The sequence below is a fragment of the Mastigoproctus giganteus genome, chromosome 10, assembly GCF_048544385.1.
Source record: "Mastigoproctus giganteus isolate SK-2022 chromosome 10, ASM4854438v1, whole genome shotgun sequence".
NCBI lineage: Eukaryota > Metazoa > Arthropoda > Arachnida > Uropygi > Thelyphonidae > Mastigoproctus > Mastigoproctus giganteus.
Window position 1 is genome coordinate 7295094 of NC_143584.1, and position 26772 is coordinate 7321865.

At 35.9% G+C, this 26772-nt stretch overlaps 1 protein-coding gene across 1 annotated transcript in view; it reads right to left on the reverse strand.

Annotated features, from left to right (window-relative positions):
* LOC150078663 (acyl-coenzyme A diphosphatase NUDT19-like) overlaps positions 1–26772 on the reverse strand; it is a 104094-nt gene that overhangs the window by 26080 nt on the left and 51242 nt on the right. The window contains exon 3 of the mRNA XM_090382570.1: positions 1192–1399. Coding sequence (XP_090238696.1) covers positions 1192–1399 — 208 coding nt within the window. The remainder of the gene's footprint in view (positions 1–1191; positions 1400–26772) is intronic.

Here is a 26772-nt window from a genome sequence, read left to right on the forward strand (position 1 = left end):
TTGTTGAAGTTGATAGCCTAAACAAATTTAAGGCTCAACTGGACAGGTATTTCGAACGAACGGAGGGGTGAAATGGGAGTGGTTTTTTTTTTTTGGCTGATGCTGAATAAGCTTGCTTTCTTGCATCATATGCCTCTACTAATGCTAATGCTAATATCCTTTTCGTTCTTGATATATCTGTTAATTTGCAAAACTTTACAACATTTTAGAATTTCTCGATCGGTTACATGCTTTAAATTATGTCATATAAAAAATTGAAATCATCACTATGTGCTCTTAATAAATCAAACCTGTCTTTAAGAGAATTTATTCTTGTGTCTAGTATTGAAAAATTAATTTTAAAATTTAACTGTGCATCGTTTATGCCTTCATCTGGATTTTCATAATCAAATGATTCAAATTGAATTTTCTTTTTACGTCAACGTATAAGAGAGACATCAGGAAATTTAGTTTCGGTTTCCAATATTTCGGATAACTGTTTTTGATTCATTTAAAAACTCTAAAAATCCACTATCAGATCGTTTACTTAATTGGATAAATTATTTAATTGATCAAGCCAAGAATTTATATTCAATTTCGGATTTTGCATTGTTTTACTTACTGCATTCACATTATTTAATATTTTACCAAATTACTATTGAACATATAAATTTAAATGATTTTAATTTCGAGGCTAAACATTTTTACTGGTGTCGTGATTTAACATCTTTCATTATTTCTAAAAGGGCATCATAAATTTCGCCAATTTCTTGTCTTAATGGCCTTATGGAATCTACGACTTTCCCATCTTGTATCGTTTACTGGTTTTAAAAGTAATTTCGAAACATTTTTTCAAAACGTCCCAACGTTGCGTGAACGAAGAAAAAAATATAAACAATTCTTGAACTTAAGTAAAAAAATCTACTGTTTCAAAATTAATTTGGGCAGCATCATTAACCACCAAGTTGAGCAGCGCAGGGTACAAAAAAGCACGGTGGTTGATATTTGTACCCTGCGCTGCTCAACTTGGTGGTTAATGATGCTGCCCAAATTAATTTTGAAACAGTAGAGTTTTAGTAGATTGGCACGGCCCTGGTCCTGTCCCCCCCACGAAGTGGAGGGCCAGGACAACAATTTCGAAGTACCTCAGTACAAGTATAATCATTTGAGTCAATTATGAAATATCAACATTCCAGAATTCGAATTACTTACCTGGTAGTAAAGACAATACCCCATCTTTACACGTAATTATTACTGGCAGCCATCTCTCTACTCCTTTTGTTTCTCTTTCCTTTGCAAACTCAAGAAGGAAATGAAAATTAGCGAAATTGGTGAGACGAGACAGTTCATAAACTTGAGGTGGAGCCATAAATACGGCATTCGTGCAATGTTCTTCTAGCATATCCTGTGGGGAACACCACTAGATAAAAAATAAATTTAAATTTAACAACCATTTTTCAAAAAAATTCTTACGTATTCTATAATTTATTTTTAAATAAGTGAAAGGTTTCTTTCAAACAGTTTTTCGCCTTCGTTATCTCTTACCATAATGCGAGCGACTACGACCAATAATATTTGCAATTGCATCCGTATTCTTCTATTCGAATTAAAACACTAAGAATTACTACACTAACTTGTCTTGTCTCACTTGACAATAGGTATAAATTACTTTATTTGAGAGACATTCTGCATTAACGGTGAAAATGACTCTCGAATTCTAATTAAATTACTATACTTGTATAACCACAGAGTGCGTATAACTATATCCATCACTTCTTGTCACTGGGAGTAAAAAAAGTGTGCCTGATATGTTTTATGAGAACCAATGAAGGCATTGATAGTTGCGCCACCTGTGTACATATATCAGTTTATTTTAAATCACTTAAAAATTCTTGAACGGTAGAGCAAAATTAACTTCAACTAATAGGTGGGCCAAATTTCGTCTCGCGATTCGATTTGATTGTTGTAGGGTTTTAGGAGCACCAGCAACTAAGGCCATATTTCTCCGTATATACTATCTGTAAATTGCGTGTGTTCTGTGATTGATTTTCTGTTTTCTGGAAGAAAAACCATGCTACCCTCGTCTAAGACCAACTAACGAAAAGTTGTAAAAAAGTCCCATAACAATTCCTCACGTCGTCGACGAGATCCGAATTCAGGTCTTTTCCATCTGGTGTGGAGAGGACGGCGATTCTACCAACTGTGCTACTCACGAGGGCTCGTCTTGCGATATCCGGGGACAAAACTGAAATGGATGACGTACACAACACTGACATTAATTCAAATTGTCTCTAGTCATATAAGAATTAGTTGTTCTTTACTTCCGAATCTGAGCTGTCTCTGTCCAATGTACACTGCTCTTCGTTGAAATTGTCCCTTAGAAGAATGGACGGACTTACATGAAAATTCGCATGCTAAAAAACGATTAGTATGTAAAGCTAATGACCGCAGCAGCATGTTCAATAACGTATCTGTTGTGTATCATCCCTGACACAGAAAACTAAATGTGCTGTAAAAAAGTGTGTATATGTTATCAGACAATCAAGCGAATGACTTTCGCGAATGACTATGTCTTTCTCACCCGTAAGCTGTGCGTCAGATTACCGGGTTGGTCAACAGAGCAAATTACCGTTCCTGTGAGTGTTGAAGCGCAATGGGTTGCAACCTGTTAAAGACAACACACACACACATGCACGCGCGCGCCAGGGGTCTGGTGGCATCAGAAGAACGTCAGAACGGGAAGATCGAAAGACAGGTGGCTATTGACAAAATCCTATTCTGTAAAAATCGTAATTAATACCATTGCTTTCTGCGTCATTGACAGGAGCACGATTAGCAATTTACTGCAAGAAGTGGACCTGTATTCTCGCCATCCATTGCCTCTTCTGCCTCTTTCTTTTTTTCTTTCTTTTTTTCTGCACTGTTGTAGTGGTGCAGAGAGAGAGAGAGAGAGAGAGAGAGAAAGAGAAATTGCTTTTTCGGGACAAGAATGGTATTGTGTCATCTTTAGTTTCGAATCACATTTCTGATTAGAATCCAGTGACGCTGTATTACTCGTCAAGGACAGAAAACCAATCTGCATCAAATAAGCTGGATTACTTCTACTATGGTGTGGAATACTATGCCAACATCCGAAATCGTGATATAAGGAACCATCATTTGAAATAGGTGATCATTTCTGATGGTTATTGATGGCATGTTGACGACAAGACATTACATTGAAACCATTGTAGAACCCAGAACTGAGGTTTTCGGGACACTGACTGATATTGAACTCGCATCTTTGGGCCTTTTGTACCGGGACCTCGTCTGACTATGATGTTCAATACGATAAATGTCCTACGACAATGCGCTCACATATACCATTGGTAAGGGGTTGATATGAACTTAGCACCCTTGATTGATTACACAGTCAATATCCTTCACCTGGTCAAAGAAGCCTGAGTTCAAATTCTATGAATGACTCCAGCATTTTTTATTTTTACTATTTTTATTTTGTTATTATTTTTTTTCACAATTTGTTTCAACTAGTCGGTTTGTGGCAAAGGTTGCATGTTTTTCCTCCGTCCAACAAACAGTAAACCAACTGGAAAAATCACGTAGTTTCAGAGAGAGAGAAAGAGAATGTGGATCATAAATAACCACAGGGGCTCACATCTGGTGAGTATGGGCTTGGCACATCAAGGATCCTGAGCTGGATATCATCATTCTTCTCTTTTTTGGTGATTCCCTTCTACTTCTGATTCCTGTTCTCTCTCTCTCTCTCTCTCTCTCTCTCTCTCTCTCTCTCTCTCTCTCTCTCTCTCTCTCTCTCTCTCTCTCTCTCAGTGTAACGCAGAAAATTTTTTTTGGCTGGTGCAGCAAAAGCCTCAGGCTTCGTTGCACCATATGGCTAATGATAATAACAAAAGTAATCATCGCAGAACTGAAAACATTTATTTCACATATATGTAAATGGTGTCCTTGAGGTTTATGCATAATCTCCGAGAAACTTTTTTTATTTTCAGAGATTTAAAAAGAACTGAACGAAAATATAAACATAAATATTCTTATTTATTAAATAAAATGCGTTATCGTAAGCCGTAAGAGACCAAAAATTTCTCATAGTTGCATAAGCTTCAAGAAACGAATTCTGAAAAACAACCAAATTTTTCATGCTAGAAATAAATTACGTATAACAGCGTAAATAGAAGAACGTGCGGCAAGACTTACTTTATGGCATTTAATATATATATATATATAGGGTGGTCCATAAGTAAGGAAACTATTTTGAATAGCTGCTGATGTTACTATGTATAAGTTATTTGAGGAATAATTTATAATCCGTTTTTTATTGTTTCAGAATAAGTTGGACATAAGAAAAGTACCATGAGTCTTGCAATGAAGAAGAGGATTGAGATTGTAAAGTGGCATGCAAAATATGAAAGTGAAAGTTGTTTTTTCTTTCATAAACTGCACAATTAAGCCCATAAGGCAAATTGTAAAGAAGAACGATGAAGTGATAACAGTGCATAATTTACCAAAAAACTGGTGGACCTATGTATCTCAAAGACATCTGCCAATTTAGAAGAACTCAAAAAAAAAAAAAAAAGAAAAAATAAATTTCTCAATATAAACGAAGTTTGGAACTTATAATTCCTAAAGCGAGGTTTAAATACAAGGTTTATCATTCTATATTGCTACAAAGTTTGTAAGAGAGCCCAGATAAAAGACTGGTTATTTGGCCGAACGGTTTCTGGTGATGATAACAAATCCAGATATCATTGACAATGTTTATTCACGAATTAAACGCCATTTAAATAAATGAAACTGTTAATTTCCATAGTTGTGTTGACTACTGTCTTAGCAATTTATTCTTTAAAAGATTTAAACGCTCCTGGCTTGACAACTTTGGATGGAATTTGAACAGGTATTCTAGGACCTTTTTTCTTTGGGCGAACCGTGACAGGAGAAACTTCCTAATGTACTGCCAAAAGACAAAATCATTCCATTAATGCAGTGTAAAATCAACTTTCAGCCATGCTTTTTTATGCACGATGGAACACCAGCTCACTCAGCAACGGTATAAGGCATCAAATATATACAAAGTCCATACACTTTTAAATCTCTGGCTTTTCCAGTCAACTGGTTCACCCACAATGTAAACTACGCGGAGATGGGGGAAACCCCTGGTGCCGCTTGACCCTAAACACACTTTACACTTTACACTTTATGCAAAAGCTGTACGCGAATTCATAGCCGAAAAATTCCTAGATCAGTGAAAAGGCGGTGGGGTTCTATTGAATGGCCACCGCGCTCTCCGGATTTAGCATCCTATGATATTTTTTGTGGGGTTCTTAAAGGACAAAGTATTTAGTAATAAGCACAGGTCTCTGCTGGAACTTCAGCATTCAATAGTTAGAGAATTTGAGAACATTTCGGCGGAACTGTGCTTTTTTATTGGTCCGCATAAAGGGCTATGTTCGAATTGGATGCAGGGACATGCAAAATGCGTTGGATGTTCTCATATCAGAAAGTTAAATATACTATAGCAGTTTTGGCAGTATCATATTTTTGGATCTGTAGGCATATATATTCTGAATTATTCAATTCACAAGGGTTATTTTTATACTAAAAACATAAATGGAAAAGTAGAACGAACCAAACTGTTGCGTTATTGTTTGCTGTGTGTGTCGTCAAAATGGCAGGCATGTTGTTACATGGCTGCCATTTTGTTACAATTGTTAAAACAGTTGTTACAATTTTTTTTTAGTTCATATATGCCCTTTCTACTGTGCTGGAATTCATTAAAATATATATTTAATTATTATTTTTAATTAATTTAATATATATATTAAAAAGTATATATTATTCATGCTCCTTACATATGGACCACCGTGTATACGTATATCACTTATTTTAAAAGATAATAAAAACCCATCATTTGAGTTTTTTATCTAATATTACTTAAAAAATCACACTTCTTTATTGTTAAAATATTTAACTGGTCAAATTTTAAATTTTATTAAGTGTAGTTTGTTTTTACTATTTGTTAGTATCTTCACTGACTGAAAGGCCGCCGTAGCCTAGTGGTCAGGCGCGTGGGTGCATAAGTACACGTGCCTGGAGGGAGTGGGGTTCAAACCCGTGACTGCTGAATACGGTATTGTTTCTTGTATTCTGTGTATCTTGTAAACTCCTCTGACCATTTGGTCGTCCCGGAGTATAAACAGAAAATTTATTTTATTTTAATAATTGATACTATTGGTTACACAGGTGTTTGGTCCTTCCTTGATTTGCTCTCTCATAATAAAATTAATTAATTAATTTCTGGAGGCGCTGGAAGTAATTTAAAAAACATTACAAATTATACATTTTATTATTACCTTGGTAAATTACATTTCCTTTCCGCGTTATTCGCAAACAGACAAGGAAATACTAATTTGTTGAAGTTGGCGAAATCTGGTGCGGACTAATTTCCTTGGTCAAACTAGTTCCGTGGTTAAACTAGTCGCTAAAAAACATAACACGTAACTAAAATCCATTATAGCTGGACAGCAACTAGAGAAAGCGATGTTCTACTTACCTACTTATTGTGAATTTCTGTTTCTGTTTGATAGTTGCAAATTCATTAGATTATGCATTAAAACAAAAGCCTTAAGTTTAGAAAACAGGCCTTGCGCTTCGGATTGCATATCATACAAGTTTCTAGCGACGACCGACTAACTGTTTAAAATAAATTATTAAAATAAATAAATGATATATATATATATATATATATATATATATATATATATATATATATATATATATATATATATATATATATATATATATATAATAAAACAGAGATAAAATAAGAATAAGATAAAAGCGTTAAAATACAATATAATAAAGCGTTAAAATACACAGAAGCTTTCGAGGTGAAGTGCCTCTTCATCAGCTAGTCGGTGAACGGTGTACTCCAGTATATAACCCCAGGGGCTCACATCTGGTGAGTATGGACTTGGCACGCCCAGTCCTGAGCTGGATATCATCATTCTTCTCTTTCTTAGTGATTCCCTTTTGACTCTCTCTCTCTCTCTCTCTCTCAGGGTAACTCGGGAATTTTTTTTTTTTTTTTTGGCTGGTGCAGCATAAGCCTCAGGCTTCCTTGCACCATATAGCTAATAATAATAATAATAATATTGTTGGTTACAACAGCAAAAGTCAGCTGAGCATGATCATGAATCACGAGTCTGGTGTCGGCAGAACAGAATTACGTACACAGAATTATGAAAAACCTTAAGAATCGAGTATTCAAGTGATTAAAGTACTATTTTTGCCTGATTTAAAAAAAAAAAAAGGCTTGTTTTGAAGGAAATCCTAAAGAGGGATGTTATCTCCAATCATAACGTTAAATAAATCCTTCGCAGTTTATTGACTTTCACCTTATCTCTAAATCTTTTTAAGGTTTCAGAGTGTTGACATAGAGCAATCTTTCACAACCTGTTTGATGTCCTGTTTCACTTTATAAATTGCTGCGTACTACATTTCTCAGTTTTCTATAAAGAAACAGACATTAAAAAAATTTTTTTTTTCAGCCAGCAGCGCAATTTTCTGCTCCGAATTGGCAGTGTTAAAAAATAAATACAAAAATGAGAAACTGAATTTCGAAAAAACAAACAAAAAAAAAATTATATAGCTATTATAGCTGTAATAGAGTGGCGCCTCCGTAACCAGGTGGGCAGGAGCAGTAGTGAATAGCACATGCTTCTTGATTAGACCGGGGTTCGAGCCCGTGACCCCCAAATATGGAGGATGCGGAAGGTCAGGGAATGACCACTGCATATCCCCAGCCCGGATAAAGGGTGAGGGTTGGCGTCAGGAAGGGCATCCGGCAACAAAAATTTTGTATAATGGGGAAAAGCGAGGGAAAAAAAAAATATATATATATATAGCTGTAATAGAGTGTATTCCTCGGTCGATTTGCCGCATAAAAAACTTGAGTATCCGGGAGATAAACCCATGTAAACCTTGCCCGAGACCATCCACGTTGTGAAAAAAAACGATAAAACTTCCTCCTATTGAACCGTGATTCGAACTCGCGCTTTCTTACAGGTATGATAGGACGGCGATAGTAATTACTATATTACTATCGCTTTTATTATATTGTTCTAGCCGCGAGGATACCGTGTTTCAAAAAGGTGGAGCCTCCGTCACAATACTCTATATGATTTCATGATTGTCTATATGACTTATGATTTCAGTAGCTGTCATTTAATTTCATGATGACAAATCGAAATAAAAATGTCCAGTTAAGCCGTCACTAGGATTCTTTAATAATTAGCGAAATTTTGGTGTGAATTAGATTAGACATGTGTTATGTCTTATGTAGGGCGGCTCCTAAACATCAGTTCAACTTTCGCCATGGTTCCGTGATGATATATAAAATTGTATAAAATGGCCAGATTTGGATGCAGTGCTATATTTGTACAGTCTGTGTGTTTAGTTGTTTCTGGTCACTTTGCTATCAGGGAGCAGCAATCATCAGCAGGGCTGCTTCCCAGTACGCGTCCACGCCACGAGGAGGGGGGAGAACCACAATTATAAACGTACATGTACTATTCTAAATGGACCACATCCAACACCCATAGCAGGGCAAGTCCTGTGGGTGGCAACAATCTCCTACTTTTGCCTTTAGCCAGCGGGTGGTTAATTGCTGGAACAAACTTCCATCTGTCGTTGTGGAAGTTGATAGGTTAAATAAATTTAAGAAGGAACTGGAGAGGCATTTGGAGGGAATGGTGATTTTTTTTTTTTTTTTTTTTTTTGGTTGATGCTGCATAAGCTCATACGCTTGCTTTCTTGCATCACATGCCACTACTACTACTATGACGTATGGTGTTCAAAACCATAATCAGTGAATCAAACTAGAAAGTAAATTATCGCGAGACAGCAGAAGAAAGAAGTAAAGACATAGTAATTGGTTGTTTCAGAATAACCGCTGAAGAAGCTAATGGCTCGTGTATATCGTGGCTGTTATGTAATTTTGCCCGAGACCAATTAAATATCACGTGTGAAGAGAAATAATAATAATAATAATACAATTTTTTTCCTGTTTAGAAAGGATTAAATCTATGTCTTTTTCTCGTAGAGTAAAAGAGCAGCAATGTTATTCACTTCTTTGTCAGCATGGACTGACATGTTGATCATGCAAGTTAGCTTTCTATTTTGGAAAATGGCTAAAAATGCAATATACAGAGTATATTTAAATAAATATTATTTTTATTTAAATCATAAATCATATCTGTTTATGTGTTGTCGGCGTAAAAAAAGCTGTTTATTTTATGCCGATGTAAACATTATGATCATTCAAATTCAAGGTCAACAGATTGGAATGAGGTCTATTCCATGCATATGCGAAAGACACATTCTTCGAGAGTCATTCACTGTACTGTATATGGATTCTTGCCAAAACATTAATGCTTCCATATTTTATATACATTTTCAACACAGAAGGAGACCTCCTGGTTTCACTTTCGTTTGTATATAACAGTTTCAAACGTACGAATAATTTTTTAGCTGTTCGTCTGATTTTCTAGTAATCATACAGTAATAATACATGTGTGCATAATATTAGGGTCAGGCGCCACGTGGTGGGACTCCACGTTGCCCGCACACCCTACTAGGAGGTAGCCCGGTTGCCCATTATTCTCTGGCTTATCTCCGCCAGAGCGTTCTGGACAAAGCCAAAAAAAAAAAAAAAAAGAAAAAAAAGTAGGGTCGGGGAAGTACAGAGTGTACCCAAGAAAGGAGGGTATAGCTAGAAATATGGAGGATGTAGGCGAAGACATCCTCCAGGTTATCAATGGATCAATAAGCCCATCAGGTGAAAAGATAAATAAGACACAGCAAGAGAGCTGCGTGTAAGTTGCCACTGACGAATTAATGTAAAGTATTAAAAACTGAAGAATACTTTTAAAATGTTCATTTGTTTTTAAAATTGCATTTCAACAGGAAAAGCAAAATAACAGCTAAAAAGCTGTTTGTCTGCTTTTATACCTTGCATACGATTAAGTACGCATTAGATATTGGGTGCATACGATTATGTATTGTGTATGTCAAGTAAGTAAAGAATATAATTAAAAATGAATATGTAAAAATGTAAAAGAAAATTTAAATTATATGCAATATTTTTTATATACTTCAGTTACCAGCCATTGGTCAAACACCCATTGCTGACATAAAAAAAGAAACAGTTACAAAAACTAATAATAACAGCAGTAATAATACAATACAATACAATATTTATTATTCTCAAACGATATGATTCGTCTGTTTGGGAATTAATGGATTAACATAAATAGTTTTTTAGCTGTTCGTCTGTTTTTCAAGCAATTTGAATGCCTTGCAGGTCTCATCGTCAATCCTATTTTTTTTTAACGTCTGTAGTGCTCCTGTATAAAATGCTTATATGAGCCATTCTTATATAAAATATTCCAACCCCCCACCCTGAAAAATCATTATTATCTATAAGCGTTTTTCAGTTTGTTGACAAAATATGAAAAATAATCGCTAAAATGGGTCCTGCTTATAATGCACCTTCGGGATAATCGCCCTAGAGAGTACTATAACGGAACTGAAGATAATAAATAATAATAAATTTTCTGTTTATACTCCGGGACGACCAAACGGTCAGATGAGTTTACAAGATACACAGAATACAAGAAACAGCACCGTATTCAGCAGCCACGGCTTGAAACCCCGTTCACTCAAGGCACGTGTACTTATGCACCCGCGCTGTTTGTTTGTTATTTGGTTTTTAGGAGCATTAGCAACTAAGGCCATATTGCTCCGGGATATGCGGTGGTCATTCCCTGACCTTTCCGCATCCTCCGTATTTGGTGGTGACGGGCTCGAACCCGGGTCTAATCAAGAAGCGTGTGCTACGCACTGCTGCTCCTTCCACCTGGCTACGGAGGCGCCCATGCACCCGCACGCCTGAGCACTAGGCTACGGCGGCCATGATATTGAGAAACATGCTTTTAAAGCATGTTTCTCAATATCATTGGTTTCATTAAACGTTTTTCTGCTTGCTTCCATAACATTTATTTTACTAAAGTAAAATGCTTTTTTTAAAGCATTAATTCTTCCGCTCTAGAAGTTTTCTTGCAGTGTGGACAGCAAATTCTAGTACATACTCATTACAAAATTGAGGCTATTCAAGCCCAAATGATAAAATATTCGGTGCGTTTAAAAGCTGATTCTCTTTAGCATAGAACTAACTATAATCTTTATAAAAAAAAAAATTAAGATCCTTTGTGGAGCCTTCAAACTTCCCCAGTACGGTATCTTACAGTTATAATTTACTGTATATGTTTATTAAAGCAATTTTCGTCATATTTCTGTGCGTCTCTCTATATGCCACTTATGATTTTGTTATATTTTTGATTGAATTATATTTTATTGTACGTAAATTTCTAGCAAAACAATTTTTAAGTGCCACCTACTGGCAGCGTGCATTGTTAGAGAGAAGTTAAAACGAAGGAAGTTGATTAGTGTTAGTTCTGATAAATATTGTGTTCCCTGTGCTACACGAATTGAATCGTATAAGAAGAAATGAGCTCTGAAAGTAAGTTATTCTTATATTTTGTTAGTTTAATTACTTTTCAGTGTTTGATAAATGCTATATACATTAATATCTGTTGGGTTAATTTATGTTCGTTTACGTGTAGACGAACACTGACGACGTTTCGTTAAAGCAAGGAGTTAAACATTGAAAAATGAAACGACAGAGTTTACCTGTTTTTCTGTGAAGAGTTATTACTAAAATGTGATGTATAAGAGGTTATTTAAAGGGCGAAGGATACTGTATGAATGGCAGATCATCATGAAAGAATGTTATATCTATTCGACAAACGTACAATAGCATGTAGGTAGAAAAGAATTTTTATCTCAGGATTTCTCTACTCTTGCTTTCCTCGAAGGAAATTTGATTAGATTTTTAATGAAAAAGTTACCTTATTCAATCGCTGATTTTACGTATATATATATATACACCCCTTTTATATTTTGCAAATGATTGTTTATAATATTTAATTTTCAGTATGTTCTTATTTATACTCCGCAACGACTACCAGCTCAGTGGAGTTTACAATAAATTATCAATACAAACATAAATAGCAATCACGGGCTTAAACCCCCTGTTCACTTAAATAGCTCTTGCTACTACACTCTCCCCTGACCACTCGGCTACATTAATATATTAAGCTAAATTCCTTGTTTTATTATCACAGTTATTGCAGTTTAGCGTGGACAGTTTAGACATTATTTAGCCCACACTAAGTATCTATTTATTATTATTTTTTTATTTACTTTTAATTTCTAATCTGTGCTAAGTGTGAGATGGAAAACAAACTCAACGTTTGAATGTATTGTGTTCGTTGGTGGAAAAGTTATTTTATTTTTATTTTATCCTCTAAATCTGCCCAAATAATGTTTTTTTTTTTTTTTTTTTTTTTTTTTCTCCGGTTTTAGCGTAAGGTAAGGAAATTGACTAAATTTATATTACATTTATTCACAGTTTACGAGTAATGTGTGTGTTGATGAAATAAGTTGGTAAAAATTGAGATCTTGGATATCTCTCCATACTTGGCATGCCCCACTTGCCGCTGTTTTAAAATCGGGAACTCCTTTTCCGATTTAAAATTTTCATAAATCGGTAACTCGTTTTCCGATTTTAAAACAGCGGGAAGGGGGGGGATAAACACCCTACCTAAGTTAAGCACCCCCACACCTCGACGACAGAAAACAACCAGAGACAAAACGCATTCACAATAATCACCCAATCACAGAACTCGACCGTACAATCACTCTCACTGCGCGGAGACAAGCAGCGTCACCTAAAGAACAAGGTGTTATCCAGGTGGCGCTGAGATAAATGGTATCCAAATAATAGATTTTAGCCAGTAAGTTTAGTAAGCCCACACTAAGTATCTATCATTTTTTTTTTTTTTTTAATTTTTAATTTACGCTAAGTGAGATAGAAAACAAACTCAAAGTTTGAATGTATTGTGTTCGTTGGTGGAACAAGTTATTTTTATTTTATCTTCTAAATCTGTCCAGATAACAGTTTTTTTTTTTTTTCAGTTTTAGTGTAAGGTAAGGAAATTTACCAAATATTCACAATTTACGAATTATGTGTGTTGATGAAATAAGCAGTTTAAATTTATTATTAAGCCTGATGTAGCCCAGTGGTCAGGAGCGAGAGTGCATAACACGCGTTCCTTGAGTAGACCGGGGTTCAAGCCGGTGACTACTAAATACGATAAATATTTGTATTGACGATTTATTGTAAACTTGGTTGTCGTGCCGGAGTATAAACAGAATTTTTATTATTAGGATAAGGTAATGGTAGCAGCAACTTGAGTACTGCAAACAGGGCTTGAAGTCTTCATTTTAGGAAGGATGTAGATCTGTTATAAACAGATGTAGAGAGAAAAACAAAATTGTCAAAAGTACAAAAGGTGGGGGTGGTTTGGTTCTCTTACAAAGAAAGCATTAGCATTAGTAGAGGCATATGATGCAAGAAAGCAAGCTTATATAGCATCAGCCAAAAAAAAAAAAAAAAGCCCTTCCCATTTCACCCATCCATTCACACCAAATGTTTGTTTGGTTCTGCCTTCAACTTATTGAAGTTGTAGTGGAGGTTGTTGACCTCCACTACAAACAGATGGAAAAAGCGAATGTCTGCACATCTATTCTACAATTGTCTTTCCTCAATTTGAATTTAAGGCTCCCCTCAGGTGAGTAATCCCTCAATCCATTCAAGGCCTTATACACCTCAATTAGATCACCTTGCAGGTACCTAGTCTCCAGAAGCTGCAATTTGCAGAACTTAAGCCTTTCTTGGTAATACCAACCCTTTGTTCCACTCACCAATCTCTTTGCTCTTCTCTGTACTCGTTCCAGCAGCTCTACATTTTTCCTATAATGAGATTTGAATTCTGCGAATTTCAGCTTCTGGAAACTAGGCATCTGCTAGGAGTTCTGATTGAAGTGCATTAATTGTTCGAATCAACTTCCGGCTGGTGTTGTGGAAATGGGTAGTTTTAATAAATTTAAAGATTTAACAAATTATTAGAAGCATAGGCAAATGAAATGGGTATTTTGGAGAGGGGGAACAAGCTTTCTTCCTTGCATCATATGCGACCACTATTAATACTAATACTAAAACGAACTGTAAACAAGTAGCAGGTTGGGCTTTCTAATTTGTACTAAATATGAAATCCGGCTAGAATTTTAACAAAGTTCAACCAAGTGATAGGAAAATTAAAAGTGTTATTCACAATCTACACTAATATTTATTGGCCTCTTTGTTATGCATGTATTTTCTGCTCTTAAACTTTTATGAATTCGTCAGTGACGAACTGGAGCTCAAATATGTATTTGAGACTCCTGTTCATATATCACTTATATAATATGTAGATTTTTTTTTTTTTAAGACGCCTACAGAGATCTATTTCTTTGCTATTATCATTATCTGATTGAAAATACAACGGAATATTGTACATTCCTTGACCTGAATTTGTTTCCTTGTGTTATTTTCATTTTAAGTATAATTTGTTTCACTTGTATTCTGAGAATTATAAATCTCTTTTCTAACACTATCTTATTATTTTTAACACTAGCATATTAGCTCATATCAAATGGTAGGAATTTAAAACAGGTTCTCATTCCCGGCCTGGTGGCCATGAAGGGTAATATTGCAATGTCTTGTATCTGTTAGTATTATTATTATTGCAATAAAGATTTCTTAACATGAAACTGTGATGAAAACTGGAAAGCAGCTACTTCGCCTATTTTTAAAGTAAGTGATCAAATGAAAAACGTGCAAGAAGTCATATAATTCTCTGATTGAGTTCCAGTTTTGGAGTGATGGTCAGTGGATTTGTCAGAAGTTTACATTCACGTTAACATAATTTGTAACGAAATTATAGTATGAGAAATTTTTATAGCATAAAAAAATAAGTCTGATTGTAGGAAAGTCCGGTAGTGTTTAATATATCCGCTTCCTGCAATCTGATTATACTGCCTACTGTTTTTCTGTCTGTCTTGCTTCCTCATATTTTTTTGATTAAACACGCATGGCTGGTCTCCGGTGATTTAAACAGACTGGCAGAGTAGAATTTTTCTTGTTACCAAATACTTGTTTTTTTTTTTTTTTTTTTTGGAGGATTTTCTTGTTCTTTTGCATGTGCTATATCGTATTGTGATTGCTCTGTATTGCTATATGGGTTTAACTATCATATTCGTTCTAATATAAACAATGCAGAAGTCGTTGCCTCTACTATTTCCAAGGATAATGAGGTCACCTAGTTTATGTAATTCTCGTATGATATTTATCTCTGTGCGCACTTCCACTTTTTTTAAATTTTATTTTTCCACTCGTTCATTATATTATACTTTCCCCTCTCGGAGTATTATACACCTCAATCAAATGTCCTCTAAGGTGTTTAGTTTCCAAGCTCTCAGTCTACATGTTCGAAGTCTTTCCTCGTATGGGCGCCCTTTCTCTGACCTTACCAGGCGCGTTATCCGTCTCCGGACCCTTTCAAGAAGCTTAATTTTTTTAATTTATTTTTTTAGGTGCGATCTCCATACCTTGGATACAGTGATATTGACCTCCCTATCGCTTACAAGCAAATGTTAGGTAAATCATCGATAGGACACCATGTGCCCTCTCTACCGCCTGTCTACACTGCTCTGAGAACTTCATGTCTGATCAAATCAGTCAGACTATCAAATCAGTTTCTTCCTCTTCTGTTTTTAGTTCAATTTCACCAAGTTTGTAAATTATTTTGTGATTGCTGTTCATCAAGTGTAACTACTATTTCCTTAGGGTCTCTGGAGAGTTATTTCATCTACCCATGTGTATTGTGTCTGTAAATTGTGTGCGTTCTCTGGTCGATTTGCCTGTTTTGCTGGATGAAAACCCCGAGTTTCCGGGGGGGGAGAGAGAAACCTTGTTATCTACGCCTGAGACCGACTAACTTAGCCACGGAGTGAAAAAAAGCCCATAATGGGATTCGAACCGAGCCTTTTCCACCCGGTGTGGGGAAGACGGTGACGATACCACTGTGGTACCCGTGCAGACATTCACCAAGTGTAAGTAAGACCTTGCAGAATGTTTGTTGATTCCTTGTTGAATTCTGTCATGAGGTCCAATCAAGAAAGAATGAAAGCTGGAGCATCAACATCGTCGGTTAAGTGGCAGGCAGTATTGTGGAGACGTTTTAGCTTACGTATAGTAAGCTGTAATCTTATCACTACACAATAAATTCACTTTATAACTAATTTCTGATAATCTTACCTACATTACTTCTATATGAGAATTACTATGGTTTATTCTAATAACTTAGAAGCTTTATTAAAAACACAATTTTTTTATGGGAATAGAACTAAGTTAAAAACAGTGATAATTAAAACCTTATTATTAATTCTAAAGCGGAATGCGAGTATCACTGCAAAACCACGGCCTACTACACTATCAAATATATGGATAGTAAGATCTCAGCGCCAATATTTCTGATAACAATATAAGTGTGGAACGATGATACTATAGCAGTCATCCAACGAAACGCGATGCACAAAGAAGTTAAAACGGTGGTGATTACCTCGTGCCAAAACGGTTTACCACCGTTTTGGCACGAGGTTATAACGTTTGTAATGTCATTAATGATAAATAAATAAATAAACAATATACTGTACATTCATTTATAATGCGACCCGAAAACATATTTCCTCCTGAATTGGCCAAAACGGTGGTAAATCGTTTTGTGCGATTTGTGCGTAAAATTACCGATTTCACAAATTCCAAGCAGAGTTGACCGTCCAGCAAAGACATTCTATGATAATTATTTCTGAAATGACCAGTTTTCAATTTTCATCCTCCCCAATATTGAAAACTAGAAAGCTCGACATTTAATTTTCTTCAAAACTGTTACCCCCTCAGCTGCATTTGAAAGTTCTTTTCAGTTATCAACAACTTACAGTCAAAAGAAAAAGCTCCATACAAGGTATTCTTATGGTAATCATCTGACTACATTAATTCTTTTCAGTGGAGTCAAACTAAAACCTTCCCGACTATAGAGATTACGAGTCGAAGACAAAGTTTGCAGATTTTGTCTGACATGCACAAATCATCATCATCATCAGCCATTTTCAATCCACTGCAGGATGAAGGCCTCTCCAGCAACTTTCCAGTTCCTTCTGTTTTGAGCACTGGCCATCCATTAACTACCCAAAAACTCATGAATTGCATCTATCCATCTCCGCCTTTGTCTTCCAGGTTTTCTTCTAGCTCCTCTTGGGTACCATTCTGTTATTTTCTTAGTCCATCTGTCATCATGTCTTCGAGCTATGTGTCCTGCCCAAGACCATTTTAGTTCTTTAGTTTTGATAAGAATGTCCTTTACTTGAATTTGCTGCCTAATCCATGTGTTTCTCTTCTTATCTAACAGTCTGATTCCCAATATAATTCATTCCATTCTTCACTGTGTAGTTCTCAGCTTCTCTTCCATTCTTTTGGTGAGTGCCCAAGTTTCACTTCCATAAGTCATGGTTGGGAGTATACATTGATTCTTATTTTACGTTTCAGACAAACTGGGATATTGCTCTTCAGTATGTGACTATATTTCCTGAATGCTTTCCATCCAAATTTATTCTTCTCTTGACTTCCAGCCATTTATCATTATTACAGTTAATAACTTGTCCCAGATAAGTATATGACTCCACCTTTTCAATTACTGCTTCTTCAATCATTATTTCCCTTTCTGTGGCATACTTGTTCATCATTACTTTTGTTTTAGCCATATTCATCTTTAGTCCAAAATCCTTACTAAACGTGCATAACTGATTAAGATTTTCCTCTAATTCTTTGGGATTGTGGCTTATGACCACAATGTCATCTGCAAATCGTAAATGGTTTAGGTACTCTCCGTTCACATTGACTCCTTTCTGCGACCAATCTAATCTTCTGAAAGCTTCCTCGAGGGCAGCAGTAAACAGCTTCGGAAATATTGTGTCTCCTTGTCGAACTCCTTTCTCGATTTTAAATTTCCTCCTATCTTTGTCTAGTCTAAGAAAGGGGGTAGCACTCTCATATATTTTCTTCAAACTCATAATATACGGGGTGTCTGTGTCTTGTCTTTCAAGTGCCTTATGCTGTATGGAGTCAAATGCCTTTTCATAATCCACAAATGCCAGGCATAATGGTGTTTCATATTCATTTGCTTTCTCCATTAGCTGTGATATTACGTGAAGGTGATCCATAGTTGAGAATCCTGTCCTAAAGCCAGCTTGCTCTTTCGGTTGATTCTCATCAAGTATTCTTTCTAATCTGTTCGTAATGACCCTTGTGAACAACTTGTAGATGTGGGATAACAAGCTAATTGGTCTATAATTTCCAATTTCTGATTTATCTCCTTTCTTATGCAGCAAAACTATGATTGCATTATTCCACTGCTTAGGCGTCACACCTTTTCTAATGCACTTTGTGAAGAAACTTGCCAGTTTTTGTGTTATGTCTCTTCCTCCCAATTTTAACAACTCTACAGTAACTTCATCTTCCCCCGGGGCTTTCTGATTCTTCATTTTCTTCAATGCATGTTTTACCTTATCAGGAAAAATATCGGGTATGTCGTATGTGTTGCTACTTTGCAATCCATCTTCCCCACTGCTGGCATCATTCCCCTGCTCCTTGTATAATTCTCTATAGTAGTCTTCTGCTATTTGAATTATGTCTTCTCTGCTGTTTATAAGTACACCATCGCTATTCTTCAGTTTCAGTATCATTTGTCTTTCTGTATTACTGCTCAAGGGTGCTGATTTAAATCCTTTGTTTTCCCTTAATGCTTGTTCTACTTTTCTTGTGTTAAATCTTCTTATGTCCTCTCTGAGTCTCTTTCTAATGGCTTTGCATAACTCAGTATACTCAATTTTCTCCCTGTCAGTGTTTTTCTTGCTTTTCATTTCTCGTCTTCTTTTCATCATGACAAGTGTTTCTTGACTAATTTTTTTTATTCTTTGGATTTCTTTTTCCCTATAGGTTTCTTGGGCTTTATCACTTTCAGAAAGTTGTAATATTCCTCGTCGATATCTTGGTCCTGAGCAGTCTGCAGAAGCTCAAACTTGTTCTTAAGTTCCAGTACATACTGCTTTTTCTCCTCTTCTGTTATCTCAAAGACCTTTGTATTATTTACTCGAGTCAGTTTTTTCCTTTCCTTTCCTACATCTATATCAAGTGTACATCTTTCCATTCTGTGACCACTTCCAACATTTACCTTATTCAGGACGGTAACATCATTCACAATATATCTTCTGTTAGTGAGGATGAAGTCGATTTCATTAGTAGTTAATCCATTTGGACTCTTCCATGTCCACTTTCTGTTCACCCTTTTCTTGAAAAAAGTGTTCATTACTGACAGTCCTTGAGATTCTGCAAATTCCACAAGTCTTTCACCTCTTTCATTTCTTTCACCAATTGCAAAATGTCCTATATATCCCTTTCTGCACTGTTTTGTCTTTTTCCAACCTTAGCATTGAAGTCCCCCATAATAATAGTGTAGTGGGTTTTCTGCTCATCTAGAAGACTCTCAATTTCGTTATACATTTCTTCAACCTCTTCATCATCATGGCTCGATGTTGGTGCATAAATCATTATAATCTTTAGCTTGTACCTCTTAGAAATCTTGAGTATTAGTCTTGACACCAAGGGTGTCAAGACTAATAGATGTACTAATAAAGATGTACTTTTGAATTCCAAAATGTTGTTTTTAAAATCTTTATGGACCAGAAACCCAACTCCACCTTCACTCCTTTCACTGTTTCCATTGGTGTACAACAGATTTCCACTTGATAAACTTATAAGTGATTCATTTTTCCTTCTTGTTTCAGCCAGGTGATAAGAAAGTATCTGCGACATCAGGCGGTAGTTCCAGAGGAATGAGTTATAGATGTTCAGATTAATTTTACCGCTGAAAGGGCACGCCCGTACTTGATTTATTCGAATGCAAGAATACCTTTCTGTCTTTTTTATTTGTGTTTTGGTCCTCGTTTTGTGGTGCTACCTTCCAAAATGTCGAATTTTTTTTCTGCTGCTAATGGGAACGCGACCTTCGAGTGACATATTTTTTGCGTACGAGTTTGTTGTGCTGCTACAAAATTCTAACCTGTACCTACAGCTGTCCATGAACCAATGGAAGGGATTAAAGACAAAGTTGACTGAAATCATCTTTCTCCTTCGCAGTCTCATGAAAGAAAAACTTTATAACTCCCGGGTTTAACCCTCGAAACTGAAAATTCCAAGGCGACTCTAGTAGGACTTAGCAACTGCTGTAACATGAGTCGTTTCCTTTCAACTCTGAAAGAAAATGTATGTTCTTCTAAGAAAAACTATAGTTATGTGGATTTTCATTCTGCTTGCTAGCTTCACAAATAATTATTATATGCTTACTTCTAGCTTGTAAAGTGGTCTCAGAAAAAAAAAAAAACTGTGAACTATGTTAGCGTGAAATTTACATTTTGTTTACTATCTTGGAAAATAATTTTTGTGTGAACATTAAATTATCCTTTTTTGTAAATTTTATCAGTATCTGTATTCCTTTTTAAGGATAAGAACTTTACATTTAACAACTAAAGAGGCTAACCAACTTAACTGGGTTTAAAGAGCTTGACAAATAAACTTAGTCTGTTTTTTTTTTTTTTTTCAAACTTTGGAAACTAAGGGAAAAAAAACAGTTATTTACGGACTGAGAGAAAAGTAATTCATTTTTTTTTAATTGCTAAACTGTTGATGTTATTTGCTGGCTAGTTGAGAAACAGATGTCAACATTAATATTGGTAATTTTAAGTTGTTGAGAAAAAAATATTGTTATTTGGTGGTCACATGTCGGCTTTGCATACACGCTTCAATTGCTTGACAAAACTAAATGGTTGATCGTAACGTGTGTTTTGGAAAATTAAGTCGAGTCAAAAAGCACACTTGATAATGCTAAAATATACAATTTTATTCTTGAGGTAACATCGAAAATAATCTAAAATGCCAACGTTGACGTTTGTAATTTTCACTTAAACTCATTTAAGCAAGCATACTTGATGTCGCTTAATATACACTTTTATTGTCGTTGTGACAGCTAAAACGTCGAACTTAACGTCGGTAATTTTCACATTAACATCTTGTGCTAACAGGTAAAACGGCAAAATTACAATCTTAAGATAAAACTAACTGGAGTCACTGAGAAATAGTTTTGCGAAAAGTGAACAAAACGGACGTCAGAACCACTAGAGGAACACTAGGGCTCCAGAAGTAAGGATTTTGTACGTTATCTACCAACATCTTTTAATTGTTTGGATTAAGTTTCAAAGATATAAACAGACAGCTTTCACTATATTTTACACATCAAGTATAGACAGGTTTGAAAAAATAACATAATCATTGCAGATAAACTTGATAATACTTCAAACAACAACACAGGTTTAATTTTTCAGCTTTTCAAGAACAGGTGGAACTTTGGATGAAAAACTGTAAAAATACATAATTTTATTTTAAGGTCTCAACAAAAGGTAACAACAAGGAATTTTTATCTTTCAGGTTAAAAAAAAAAGACGTTTTTCATCCTGCAAACAAACACGGTGTCATGTCTGCGACGCAGACGCGGGGTGGCGGCTGATGGCCCTCCCCCACAGCATAACCACTCCAAAATAAACTTCCCAGAATGCCGGGGGCGGCCCTCCCCACACAGCATAACCAACCCAAAATAGCCCCTCCGAATTAAGATCTACAATGCATTGCCACATAATTAACATTAAAATTATTCACAAAAATTCACCATGACGTGACAATCGATACATTCAAAGACTACATCTAACCCAAACTAATGGGGGACCCGCACAGTCATGAGGAAACATCAACACCCACTGAACACAACAACCCCAGATCATGCCCTGGCCCAAAAATAAATTGAAAATTAAATTCTGAAATTACAACTAACGCCATCTACCGAGATAAAAAAACAAAACAATGCCAGAAAAATATTTAAAAAATTTTCCGCCCCCTCAGGCCATAGTGCAGTCAAACGTGTGTACAGAGAAGCATTTTGTTCATATACTACTTACCCTGTTTGTGGAATGAAAACATTTGGGTAAGATGGCGGGATTCCATTACAAAGCTGACGTATTAGTTTACGGATGAAAAACGGGTTAACCCAAACTCTCAGAAACCCAGAAGCTGGAAGGCAAATGAAAATGGTGAACATTCGACATTCGCTTGATACGATGGTGCCATCCATCTTCACGGCTCTCTCTCTCTCACACACACACACATTGACATAATAATCATGGAACCTGTCATGTTTTTTTCCCTTTTTTTTACTAATGTTACGAGCTATCTAAACAGGAGCCATTAGATACAAACGTAACCCACAGATCCATATAAAGAGTAGAGAGGATGAGTGTTGGATTAGTTTTCATGTTGTTACCTCACTTCTTAGTCTGTCCAATCAGTTGATTGAACAGGCTAAGAGTACTTGGAATATTTGTTTTTATTTCGTTTACTGTGAGTATTAGAATTGTTTAGAACATTTGTATAATTGAGAATATTCCAATTTCTGTCTCTCTCTCTCTCTCTTCTGGCTTATGAAATACAATACAGTGGGGCCGCTTATTGTGTTCTCTTCCGGACTCAACTAAAGTGATAAGAATAACCGAAGGAACAAAAATCCACTGTTCAGTTTATTGACGCAGAGTGGAAACGTGAACATAAAAAGGTGCAAGTGGACAGAAATAAAACTGTAAAGTAAAGCAATACAAATTGCTTTCTTCCAGAAAGTCATCAATAAAAATGAAACTACCAAAATGTATCTGTAAATTCATACAAACCATTAAATATAAATAAAAAATATTAAAATCAAGGAATTAGAAAAGGTTTGATGCGCTCTGCTGTAAAACAGTCAGACTGGTAAGAGTACAGATAAACTACTGTACCTTCTTCCACGAAGTAACGACACCAACAAAAAAAAAAAATTAATTATTTATTGGGGTCACCTGTAATTGATTTATCTACCCATGTGTTTTTTTATGCCTGTAAATTTCACGTGTTCTCTGGTCGATTTGCCTGTTTTGGTGGACAAAAACCCCCAGTTTCTGTGGGGGTATCTACGCCTGAGACCGACTAACTCAGCCACTGAGTGAAAAAAGCCCATTAAAGTTCCTCGGGTCATCGACGGGATTCGAACCAGGATCTTTTCCACCCAGTATGAGGAGGACGGTGACGATACCACTGCACTACCGCGCAGTAACGACACCAACAACCTGTACGAACGTAACGTATTCAAGGGCAAAAGGGACGTTACGTAATTACTACCACTGCATATGCGTAAACCGTGATAACGCAAAAAAAAGTAATAACGTAAACCGAAGCGCTGATTGCAATAAACGACTTTTTATTATGTATTAGAAGAGGTGTGTGATCGGGACTTCATAAAAGTGATAACATTACGAATGATAATATTACCCGTGATTACGTAAACCGTCGTGCACCCTCTTTTCATTTGGGAAATTTTCAGCTATATGGAGAAACAATGGCTTATTATGAAGATTTGAGGACGTGGAAATTCCGTCATCCACACAATGAAAACAACTTTACAACAAACAAACCACATGGTAAAAAACAAAAATTTATTAGATGATGTACTATGGGAACTGGCTAGTAGCCACCATTATATTTACACCATTCTTTGCGTTATCTTTATCTATCAGATAATAACCCGTTTTGAGATCTATACGCTCTTAATTAACCTTACTAATTATTCCAATCGTTTTTGCTAATATATCACAATAATAAAACCAGTTTCAAAAGAAAACGTAGAATTAGTAAGGACGTATGATGCAAGGAAGCGGACTTCTTCATTAGCCAAATAAATAATAATAATACTTTATTTGTACCATTAATGATTACAACAAAAGGGAAGTATACAACAAAAGGGAGGATTTATGATTACAACAAAAGGGAGGATTTATGAGGGTTTACCTGAGACGAATAAAAACGATTTAGTTTTATACACAGATATATTTCATATAAATACCTACATTATTATACAAACATATACAGTATTATTATGCCTACGTTGTCAAACATCTATTATTATACATAGATTATCTATATTACGAGTATTATACATTCATTATTATAGTTTAATGTTATCATATTTTTACTGGCCATGAAGTGTGCCTTTAAGTCAAAACACATTCAGCGACTTTGAGGATTTTATATGAGGCCAAGAGTGTTCCAAGTTTTCGCTCCTCGAAATTAAGGCTTTTCTGACCAAATGATTTTTTGTACAGATTGATTGTGAAGCAGTTTATTCTATTCGACAATCCTCTACGCATAGGCGAATTTCACGAGATCCAATCATTTATTATTCCTGAGATTTTATATTTTCCGAAGGAGAACATACTTTTCTAATTCATTTTACTGAAATCCTTTAGAGCCTAATACACCTCAGTCAGATCAGCCACACCTAAAGCCATGGCATTCTTCATATGTGTATTTATTTGCATTCATCACTAATGTGGCCTTCCTTCTTTGAATCCTCTTTAGGAGTTCTGTGTATTTTACGTGCATCTTCAGATCTAAACACAACATTTAAAATGTAATCGTCTTGTGTAGAGGGATAATGACATCCTCCTTAAACCTATCCATGATTTATAGCAGGGGTTCAATAAATCATGGACAGGACACCATGTGCTTCCCTAGTTGTCTCTTTACGCTGCATGAAAAATTTCATGACAGTTTGAATCATAATACCTAAGTCTTTTTCGTCTTGAACCTTTTTTTTCCTGACTTATACCTGACTCCGGGGTTTCTGTTTCTCAATCTTACATTTAGAAGCATTAAACTGTAGAACCATATATGCAACCGATACAAGTCTGAAGTAACATCGTAGCTGAAATTGTTAACTACCATTCCCACCTTTAAATCAACGATACACTTTGACAGCTTCCCTTGGATACCTTTGATGTATCATTTATGAAACTGATATATAAGGTCTAAGGAATCTTATTGTCATATGGAATTCTGAAGATTAACCATTCATGACAACCCTATGTCTCCAGCTTGTCTCCGTGACAGTATAGTGGTTTCGCCACGTTTCACTCGTTTGGAGAGGTCTGTGTTTGATTCCCGTCAACGACTCGAAGAATTTCTAAAGTCTTCCTCAGTCGAGGCTGTAATTAAACAATCTCAATTGGAGGATGTAGGTTCAGCCCAGACAAAATGCAAATCGGTCCGTAAGCACACACTTGTGCAGACATAATATACAGTAGTGCAATATGGTCTAAGTCTCCGATGCGTCTAAAACCTGAAAACATCGTCTCCTGTCCTTTAGTCAGCTTGCGATTTAGCCATGGCAGCCTTGCATGAGGGACGGTATCAAAAGCTTTACTAAAGTTTAGATATATAATATCAAAATTGCTATCTATAACCTCATACTATTTACCAAACTGGTCAACAGCAACCTCCCTTTAACGAATCCACGATGAGATGTAGTCAATATTCTTGTTGAGATGATTCTGAATTACATCTTAACCATGATCTTCCTTCCACTGAACTTAAACTCACTGGCTTATATTTACCCAGTTCCTCTTCAGCACCATCGCTGTCGATCGTGGAGATATTAACTTCTCCAGCCCAAGGGGATCTTCTCGGAGTCTGACATTTCTCTCATTAACGATCCGAACGGTTTAACACACACACACACACACACACACACACACACACACACACACACACACACACACACACACACACATGTAGCCTTTTTATTTATAACCGAATACATACCATCCTCCACTGGAGCTTTGTCCTCCTTTAACCCACAGTAGCTTATCTAGCAGACATTTCTCTCAGGTTATTATATCACTTAATTTACAGCGATCTGACTCTTTAACGTTATCCGGAGAGTCGAGCTTGCTTTCGAAAGTAATACAGTATTGTCGGGAAGTAGTCATTCAATCGATCTGCTATTTTAGTTAGACTGCAATTAGTTAACAGAGCTATTTGATTTACTTTCTTCTATTTTGTACTCACATATGAGAAGAATTCCCTTTCGTAATCAGCTTTTTGCCCGACTGATCTCATCAGTTGTTTTGTTACTTATTCTTTCATAATGCTCATACAAATCGGAATCACCTGATTACTGTAACTGTCCCATGCTGTTTCTCTTGCTCATTTAACCTATTAAATTGACCTACCTGCCATCCATTTGGCATCGTATAATTAAGGAATTTGACCAGGTAGAGTCACAAAACTTTCATAAATAAATTCTTTATTTACATAATTCGCTTCAGTTAATCGAGCCCAAGAAATATGTATCTTATTCAAGTTCTCACCTTTACTTTTGACTACCGTGGTTTCTTTAGATACACCCATTTTATAGTATTGTGATTCACTGCTTGCCATACGGCAATGTCAACATTAATCTGTTAGGGGGAGAGCTTTCGTGACCAAACTGATTAGCTATTAGGACGCAGTAACAATGGCAACAAATAATTTTGATATCAAAATTTTGACACACTAAGATTTCATTAAAGCTTTTGACAATGTTCGTCATGAAAGACTGCTGCAAATTGGAGCACTATGGCACCGGGGGACAAGTTACTGCTATGGGTAAACTGATGGTTGAGTTACTGCCTAGAAGACGAAGGATGATTATCAGTGGGCACTGCTCTTGAACTTATATTATTAGTGCAGTTCCTCAGAGTTCAGTACTAAGC